At 42.9% G+C, this 9,491-nt stretch overlaps 2 protein-coding genes across 3 annotated transcripts in view; both read right to left on the minus strand.

Moving 5' to 3' along the window:
• The window catches only part of clcn7 (chloride voltage-gated channel 7), a 29,600-nt gene extending 24,752 nt beyond the window's left edge, over positions 1-4,848 (minus strand). The window contains exons 1-3 of one of the 2 annotated variants that reach the window (XM_022237883.2): positions 4,708-4,848; positions 2,246-2,350; positions 1,606-1,731 (exon numbers count right to left, since the gene is read on the minus strand). In XM_022237883.2, the coding sequence (XP_022093575.2) occupies positions 1,606-1,731; positions 2,246-2,275 (156 nt within the window). In that variant the 5' untranslated portion in view covers positions 2,276-2,350; positions 4,708-4,848. The remainder of the gene's footprint in view (positions 1-1,605; positions 1,732-2,245; positions 2,351-4,707) is intronic. The other variant, XM_022237884.2, reaches the window with a different exon arrangement.
• A 112-nt stretch (positions 4,849-4,960) lies between these two features.
• On the minus strand, positions 4,961-9,284 carry LOC110980874 (muscarinic acetylcholine receptor M2-like). The gene is made up of 2 exons (XM_022237912.2): positions 7,292-9,284; positions 4,961-6,936 (listed from the first exon to the last, which is right to left on the minus strand). Exons 1-2 carry the CDS (start codon positions 8,720-8,722, stop codon positions 6,802-6,804), a joined length of 1,566 nt encoding a protein of 521 aa, XP_022093604.2. The 5' UTR covers positions 8,723-9,284; the 3' UTR covers positions 4,961-6,801.
• Between the last annotated feature and the right edge of the window lie 207 nt (positions 9,285-9,491).

A 9,491-nucleotide genomic window follows, 5' to 3' on the forward strand; every position in this document is an offset into this window, starting at 1 on the left:
TTCATATCGAAACTGTGCCTTACAATAATTACAACTCCTCACATCCAACCATTAACGCACGGACCTTCTGTTACCATTAACTTCATGTTTTCAACGAATTGTTTGTTTCGTAATGACTACAGTAACGTCAGCCATGACAGGACTTCCAAATTCCATAGTTACCGGTACACTGCCAATCTACTGGTATACATCACTTAACACTAACCCCTCAACCCTAATTTTATTAATTGTGCTGCCACCCTTCTGAATCTAATGATATCAAACAGCTAGGTACGATAAGTGTGAAGCCTCCTGAATCTAACAGAGTCCAACAGCTTGAACAAAAGGCCTTTTGTCCACTGATCACATCAACAAAATCTAACAAAAAGTGCCCACTGTTGGATATTGTTAGGTTGGGTTCAGCACAGTTTAGGGATAATGTTTTGGGTTCCATAAGGCCATCATGGTGTTGTAGTAGCTTGTTCGAAATGCAAGCCGCCAAGCGAGTTCATTATTCATGAACCCACCATTTTCATCTTTATTTCTGTCCTTTATTTTTCAATCATATCCTACCATATGTTTCTTCATGTTGATGCTTTGCTTTTCTTTCACACATGGCAGATTTCATACCCTTGAAAATTTTTAAAAGGAAAGAAAGTCTGAAATGTATACATACTGTACAGACTGATTAGTCTGGTTCCTATTTCCATTGCTTCAACAGAAGTAGACACCAACGACACGTAAAGTGTCAAGAAGTCTATAGCCATGGCATATATTTTGTTTATTTCATGAAGTGCATGTTAATGGCATCTGGTCACACATTACTTAATGTTAACCCCTTCACGTCGGGAGGCGGCTAGACACAAATAGCTTTTCAGCTATTATTCTCCGCCCACGCCCGAGCGAACACGGTGAAAGAAGGCAGACCCTGGCTCTTGTACATGTTTATATGGTAATTGGTCTTTGTGCGTAGCCAAGAAATGAAAAGACCGAATTGCCATCATAATCACCAGCTTCACAATAGTCTTCACTTTGAAAAGAGGCAACGGGAATGTGGAAGGGTGAGTAGAGCCGCATGCCACCGAACAATCAGCCTTTCAAATTCAAAATACCAATCCCTATAATTCTGACTACTCTCGTTAAGATTATATATAGAGACGTCAGGGAAATCCGTGGTCAGGGAACAACACTAATCACATGACGGTTCGACCATTTTGCAATAAATAAATCCCAAAATTACATGGAAAACAGACACTTTATTCGTCCCACAACTTCACAATCGTATCTTCGCAAAATATTATCACTCCCTGAAGTACATAGGCTATATGTATTTCTCAACATTTTAAACGTGCACACACAGCTAGCTTGACAACGCAGTATGTGTCCCACACTCTGACATCCCCCCCTCCGCTTCCAAACATTAATGGTCGAGCGATATGTGTTTAAGCCTACTTAGAAAACACTCTTCCTACCTTCAGTTATAGGAACGGAGTCACCAAATGCACAATCCCCTAAAACAGGCCTAGTTACGATCCCTGTGATAGTCTTAACATGTTGGATCAGGTGCTACATCATTTAACTGTAACACATTGGGACGTAAACAAGTGCACCATTGTCCGCACCTACCCCGATTTCGTGGTGAGTCCGCGGGAGATATCTTTGGTCACCGAGCAGAGGGACCCGTTCGTCCTTCGGCCGGTTCACACCCGTTCGTCGCGGTCTCTCAGATGCCATTTCTGACCCGTCCAAGTTCTAAGGGAAATTTTTACATATCGGATCTTCAATAACATAGAAAAGGAAGTCTGGTCGCTAAAAAGCCCGGCACAAACTTCCAGCTGTCAAGCACTTGACATGTGATGCTGACATAGCTCACTTTCTAAAAGTAGAACGAAATAAGCGGCGACCGTAGCTAAACTGTGCGTACTAGACGGTGTGTTGTAAGGAAGCCTATACGTTCCAAATATGACACAAAAATTCATCGCTGATCAAAGATGTATGATTTCCCTAGAGGATTAGAAGCAGGGGACAACTTGCCTCATTAATACAAGTCGATTTGTTTATATTGAAAACGCCAATTTGTTACAAGCGATACTTGCACCTTCCATTAAAAAAAATCCTGACTCAAGATTGACTCCTGATTTTTGTAAGATAATCATAACTAATTATTCAAAAGAAAAGCAGATTAAAAAAAATCAGAAGCGACCCAAAAAATTAACTTAACATAACCAAAAGTTGTCTTTGGATTGACTCTGACTAGCCTACTTACGAAATTCCTCAGCTGAAGTCGCATGTCCATTTTCCCACGCAAGACAGCATTGACCGGGCCCAACGACGTGGCGAGCTGAGTGACTTTGATGCACTAAAAACACTGCTGATTTCAGAACCAGAATTTAATGAAATGTAATCTAGAAGCAACTGGATTCCTAGATTATGGGCTGTCCTCTATCTTTACAGATCCCATTCATTTAGGCCAAATAAAGACAGTTCCCTCATTATCTTTTGTACTGTTTGTGGGAATAATGAGGATTGTGCAAGAGTACAGCGTATAAAGCCTATCAAGCACTCCGTATAGATAGGAGGGAAAAGGTCACCGCCTTTCCCCATATAAATGGAGATGACAAATAGGGGAGAAAGGGCAAAGACGTGGAAAAGAAATGAAAAGAGTTGGTGAAAATCGTCAAGTTCCACGAAAATGCTCTGGACTACCAACCCCAATATTTTTATCAGTCGCTCAGTCTCACTGTTGAGCACTTTTGTAATCTCCCAAACTGCATTAGGGATCCATTCCAGCCCCTCCCCTTTCGCTCGTGCTTTTTTTGTTCTTCTGTTTACAACAACAACTGTTTACAACTATTGCTTGCGTTCGGCGATGTTTGAGTTTGTGTTCGACAGGATTTGCGAGCACCCCCCAGTACACTGTAAATCCCAAGCACGTTTGACGCGTTTATAAACTAAACACATTTGAACATTTGAACACGGGGTGCGTTTAGACGTGAACGTGTTTTTTACATTATGGAGTGCTTATCGTAATCTGTTTTATAGCGGCTTAAAACGTAAATTCCATTATTTTCCGCCTTGCCAATTAGTTGTCAGTGGTTAATTTAAGCTGATTTACCGTATAATGTATGGATGCAGAGTGGATTATTACTCAATTACCGGTATCCACCAAAAATAAACAACGTGTTTAGACAACACGTTAAGTATTAATGTTGTATCGCTTAGCGTTCAAGACACGACTTCGTACATTGTAGGTGCATGCACACTTCCATCTCTCTCAGCATCCCCACACGTCTGCTGGCAGTTGTCACTTGCAAATGTAGAGAACTTTTTTCGTTTCTTACACACGTCCGTGCATATAACGCGCATAGATATTTCAGGATCTCGGGTGGGTGATAATTTTCTGAAAAAAAATAAGGTCTGTCAAGAGTACTTCAATCATTTTGGTTTCCGTCGGTGTTCGCTGTAGCAGTTGGCTTGCCACTCTTCACGCCACTGAGTATGACTTTAGTGAACACGTGTATGCCATCGTTACCTAATAATGAGCAGTTAATCAAACACTGCACCCATTATAAACGTGTCATTTAGCAAGTCTTCAACCAGAAAAGTGAACTTTCGAAACTTTCGATATTTGTAGTTTATTTGATGGATCTTCTGGTACGAAATTCTTTAAGTACAGAAGTTTTGTGTGATGCAGTCTTTGTTTGCTTCCATCTTCTCTCTCACCTTTCTAGAGCAGGGACTCTTGGGGTGAGGGATTTATGGACAGTGGTCTATTCACACCGGAAAATTGCGTGTTTTCACAGAGTGAAGCATATCCCACGTGACCATTTTACGCCCGAAAGAATTCACAGATTTTAGAAATATCAAATTGAGACATGAGCGTGTCTTCTTATCAAGAGATATTATAAACCAATAAAGCGACGCCATACAGGATGTGATTAAATTATGGAAGCATTTACTGCTGCAGCCAAAGTGCCTACGGGGTCCATTAAAGATGGCATGCGTCACCAACTCTTCCTATGCTTGATTCGAAAAGACTAAAAGAGTGCGGCAACTGATTGATGGAGTTCTTCTTGTTCAGTATCCTCGCGAATTTTACGGAGTTGCTATCGCCCATCCTACAAGAACGCAAAGAATAAAATCCTTTTTCCTCACGCAAACCGGCTTGAAAGCATGCGCAGGAACACCATGTTAGGCCATGCCTGTGAATTGTTCTCCCGGGGTCATCTGTGATTTTCCGAGCTACATTTGAACATCTAATCACAGATTATTTTTACACGTATATGTTCATTAATAAGCCGTGTCAGAAAACCACTTGGATGGTGCGGCTTGAAATTACGCACAGCTCTGGGAAGTGGCTGCAACCACCGCCACAGACTCACATGTAATTTTAGGCGACAGTGAAGTAATTCGGACACGGCTAACTTGAACAGCTGGTAATCGAAAAAAGTTTCCATGCGCAGACCACGTGTGGGACACCACATAAATTTGCTTAGCAGGATTTTATGACGAGCAGAGCTTGACATTTGGTCCCACTTAAAAACACAACTTGCCCTTGTTTGAAATACGGCCCCGAAAATCAATGAAAAGTAGAACATACACACGGATCCGGTATGGCTTGTTATGTTGCTTTCTGGGGTAGCTCAATGTCGGGATCACATAGTTGTTATGAACTGCACGACGTTCTAGTTTCATTGTTGTATTAAAAGCTGTGTATTAGAGACCTACCTTATTTTGTGAAATTGTTGAAATTGTCACACCACACAATCGCTGCAAAAAGTCACCACTTTCAAACACTAATGTGGGAAAATCTCACCAAATTATAAACAAAATGGACGAGCATTATACGAGTATATATACTTCCTGCTGTGAAAATAAAGTTCACAGTTCATATCACACGCATACATGCACACACAAAAGTACAATTCACTGACTCGTACAGACGAAATAGACCATGTAACGGGTACTGGTTTTCTGTAATAACACAATGCTGACATGTAGCTCCGAGTTGGCAAGAGATTAAACATTAATTCAACGACAAGCACACATGGAAGACAAAGTATAAAGTCCTCCAAGGTGGTATCAGTCGACGTTTAATATACCAAAGCTGGATTTACATTACTTAACAGTGAAACAGAAAAATACAATTTTAAAATTTCTTTCAGACTAGACTGGGGGTATGTTTATACCCGATCGCAAACTAAAGGCTTAACATACTGAAATGTAAATCATCGACACAGTGTCTCACATAACCTAAATACTGAATGCAGCATGCAATTATATTAACGGTAGTCAGTTAAAAAAGACTTTTTTTCCTTTTGGATGTTATTCTAGCAACCATTTGCCTTTGTAATAATTGACTTTATTTGTAAAGCAGAAGAGCCAGACTTTTTTCTTTAATCTGTGACAATCCGGCCTTCTTTACTTTGTTCCAGAAAATCCCAGCATTAACTATCAAGACAATTTGCAAAGAAAACAAAATTGATCCAAAAATATATTTAAAAAATTAGAAACATAAAACATTACGTGGTCATTTAAAAAATGTTTGTGCAATGTAAGTCTATCGTGTAGTGATTGATGGTTCATACATTTCCGAGACAATAGTTTATGATCATGTTCCTCCTGACAATTTATTTAAACACAGAACAGCGTCTCTGCCATATATTTGATCAAAGTGGCCAGTTACCTCGCTTTTGAAAATATTTTGCCGACAGACCTAAGTCATGAAAAGAGTGTACACCCTTAATTTAGATCATCACAGCATGCATGTTTTATAATTATATGCTACATCGTCTAACACTTCACCGTAAACTTACTGTGAAGATACATGTGAAGTAGTTTGGAGCATTGATTTCCCTTTAGTTCTGGAGACAAGGTAATGGACTGTATACCTAGCCATGTTAGGGCTCCAGACCTCAGTTAAGCACACACATAGGCATCGCTCGGTCATTTTAAATGGACGGGGTGCCATCATGAAATTTATCGTCACTTAAAATTGATTGTAACAGTAGTCTGGTTCCCCGACCTGACACGTGACCTCCACCCTTCCTTTCCCCTTCCTCCTACAATCTTGCCCACAACACCATGATTATGCCAACAGAACCGATCAGTGGAGGAGTGACTCCCTACACACGCTCTAGCGACGACCGTGAGCGCACAAAAAACTTGACTTCACCGTACAAAACTTGAGCTCATCGGAGTGCACCCACGTAAATAGGCAAAAAAGCCGTCTGCCGAGCTCATTAATAGAAGTTATACACTCAAAATATTTTAATTAGGAAGTTGTAAGAGCCATGAAATTGGGGAATTGAAGAAATATTGCATGGAACCTCTGGCACGGACTTAGAGCTTCTAATTCTGAGCAATTTGGGTGCAATCACGTGCGAAAGTGGCACTATTTGGCCGTTTTGCAGAGGGATGGGTTTTCAAAATGGCTTCTTTTCTGGGTAGGGACATTTTCTTCATTTTAGGGGTGGTCTGCTTTGGGTGAGAATTTTTCAAAGCTTCATCGTCAACCACCCAAAATGGAAAGGAAAATGAAAGGGGACACGTTGAACAGTTTTTCTGTGCAGCCTGAACACCTGTGAGAGTTGTGAGTATTTTTAAAATAATTTTGAAGTATGGGGATTTATCACTGCTGTCCAAGGGAATTTATTTGTTGTGGTGCAGCCACCGGGCGTCTTTGGATCTCAAACTGCCTTAGGACTGCCGACCAATCAGATGACAGAGATTCATCAGGGGTCGTATACCACGGAATGGCACGTGTCTGCTCAATGTGTCTGTGACTTCACCCAGTAGTACGCAGTTCAGTTTCTGCTCACCTCAGGTGGATCTGTTCCGTCTCCCCCAGAGACGACAGCACAGAATACGGTAGAAGACTCTCCTAAATAGCGGGTTGCAGATGGCATAGCAGAAGGGATTAGCCGCGCTACTCAGATGCGCCAGAAAAGCCAGGAACTGCGGGTTCAAGAAAATATGAAATAGGACAAATTGAATAGCCGTGTATTCATTGTGGCGGACCAAATGAAGATCTAAAAGACCTTTAGGCTGTTAGGGCAAAGAGGTAAACAAATTAGCAGACTCACATTTTTTGTGAAGAGTTATGGAGAAAAATGATTGAGCCGGAAACAAAATGTTTGGATCAGGTTTGTGCTTTGTCAAGTTTAATTTGAATAACTGATTACTTAATTTATACATTGCAAGTGTGATTACTATTCTTCCATTGTAATATCGTTCGCGAAGGTCAATAGCATATGCAGGTTTTGTGCCCAAGAGGGGCTACAGAAATGTACAAGAGATATGTTATTCTTACCCCTACGTCTATTTCTGGTGTGTATGCTGGATCTACAGCCACTATCATAGCGTATATAGACCACGGCACTCCAGACACCAGCATCACTGCCCAGATGTACGTCAGGGTTCGGGTCGCCCTCAAACTCATCAGACTAGCCTTACGGCTAATGTTCTTCACTGGGTGTGGCTTCGAGGTCAAAGAGGATTGAAGTTGGAGAGATGCAACACCATTTGGCTGCACCGGTTCTGTCTGAGATCCACAACTGCCGCCCTCTCCTTCCATGAAAGCCAGATTCACCTTCCCGACGGACACACCAGAGGACCTCTTAAAGTCGGTACTAGGTGGTGTCGATGATGGTTCGGCCCCTGGATTTCCTGGCACAGGGGCAGTCTCAGACGGCGAGTAAACACGAGATGTTTTCCCAACTTTCCTGTTCGGATACCGTCTAAGGCCGGTCGGATGTTTGGTACTCATGGTTTCCTTCGCCGGTTGCGTCTTCTGCCCCCGACTGCGACGGATGATAGCGCAGTAAACGAGAGCGTAGAAGACAGTTGTAGAGATGATGGGCACCCAGGACAGAGAAAGAAGAGTGAGGATTAGCAGTGCTGGGTGGAAGCCGTAGGAAGCATGGCAAGCTGGTGGACGGACCCGCTGGGTCAATCCGACGTACGGTAACACCACCACCAGAGGTGTCCATATCAAGACCGGGATGACGTACCCGACCGACATCATCAGACAGGCGTGTCTCAGGGTCTTCTCTTTCACGTGCTGGACGGGGTAATACAAGGCCCGATACCTGTCGATACTGATGATCAGAGTCATCAAGAAGGTAGTATGGAGGAAGACGTGTTTGATATACGTCACCACTGTACACAGGGCCTCGCTAAACGGCCAGTATTCAACCAGCCAGACGACACTAGTCACTGCAGGGACAACCCCTCCACTGACCAGATCAGCTATTGCCAGACCAACGAGGTAGTAGTTGTTGTAAGTGCGCAGTTTCCTTGTCGTCGCAACAGCATAACACACCAGTAGGTTGCCGAAAAAGGACACGAAGAGGAGAGTGGCGCAGAAGATACATTTCAGAATGAATAGGTAGACAGGAGAAGGGGGAAACTGACGTGGCATCGACTCGTGTGAATCCACAGTGGGGCTCATAAACTCGGTTGAGTTGATCCACCCCTCATTGGAGATCATCCACTCGCTAGCACTGATCAACTCACTAGCAGTAAATCCCTCGCTAGAATTGGTCCACAGTTGAGGTCCTGCCTGTTCCGTGGTGGCAGTGGTCCACCTATTAGAATGGTGGATCCACTCGCTGGAGTTGATCCACTCGCTAATGGTAGTCCATTGATGAGACTCAGAGCTGTCGGCAGTCGAGCTAATAAGCATGTTGGAGTTTGTAGACTGGCTGAAAGTGATCCACCCATCAGCTTGGGATTCCTCCATGGTATAGTATTGACCACTTACTGAAGTGAAGGTGATGCACTCCCTGTGATCGATCCACTGTCTTACGTTGGTTCGTTCTGTCGGTTTGCTTCGCTTTGCGTGCTAAATCAAAAACAAGTTGGATATAATCAAAATTAATTGTAAAGGGATTTAGTGTATGAGAATCAATTCCTTGAGTCAATCCTCTTGTAGTTCATCAATTGCTACCTGCTCAATGTAGGCATCTGTTCTGATTTACTAATGCGCTTAGTAAGCATGTGACGAAGTGACACTTTGGTCGCTGAAAGGAAGTGTTTTCCACTGAAGTGTATTCCCTGAATTCAGAACTTTCCCCATTCAATACCGACCAAACAGCTGCAACTGCGGACAATGATCCCAGAGTGGAAATAGTACACCACGACACCTGACAACCAGTCAACGAGAAAGAATACGACCAATTGCTGAGGGAGAGATTTTCTACCGAGATAGGAGAACTGATCAGGGCGCACGGATACCAGAGAGCTGGTCTGCCTTCCGCCTGAGGATCGCCTGTGATCGACGGAAGGATGAATTCAATCCTACGGACACAAAGAGATAACGACGGCAGTCTCCCCGGACGAAATAAAGTACCTCCGAGGCACGATGAGCAAACAACATGCAAGACTAAACCCTCCAAGCCTGTCTTGTTTCTCTAGTTTCCCCAGAGACACAAAATGCAAACAATGATTTGCCGGTCGTTACAGTCAATAATGTTTGGATTCTAAATTTGCGCGTGTGCGTCAGGTGCCGT

Source organism: Acanthaster planci, linkage group LG07 (assembly GCF_054643075.1).
Source record: "Acanthaster planci isolate LZ-2023a linkage group LG07, COTS_SCS, whole genome shotgun sequence".
Lineage (NCBI taxonomy): Eukaryota > Metazoa > Echinodermata > Asteroidea > Valvatida > Acanthasteridae > Acanthaster > Acanthaster planci.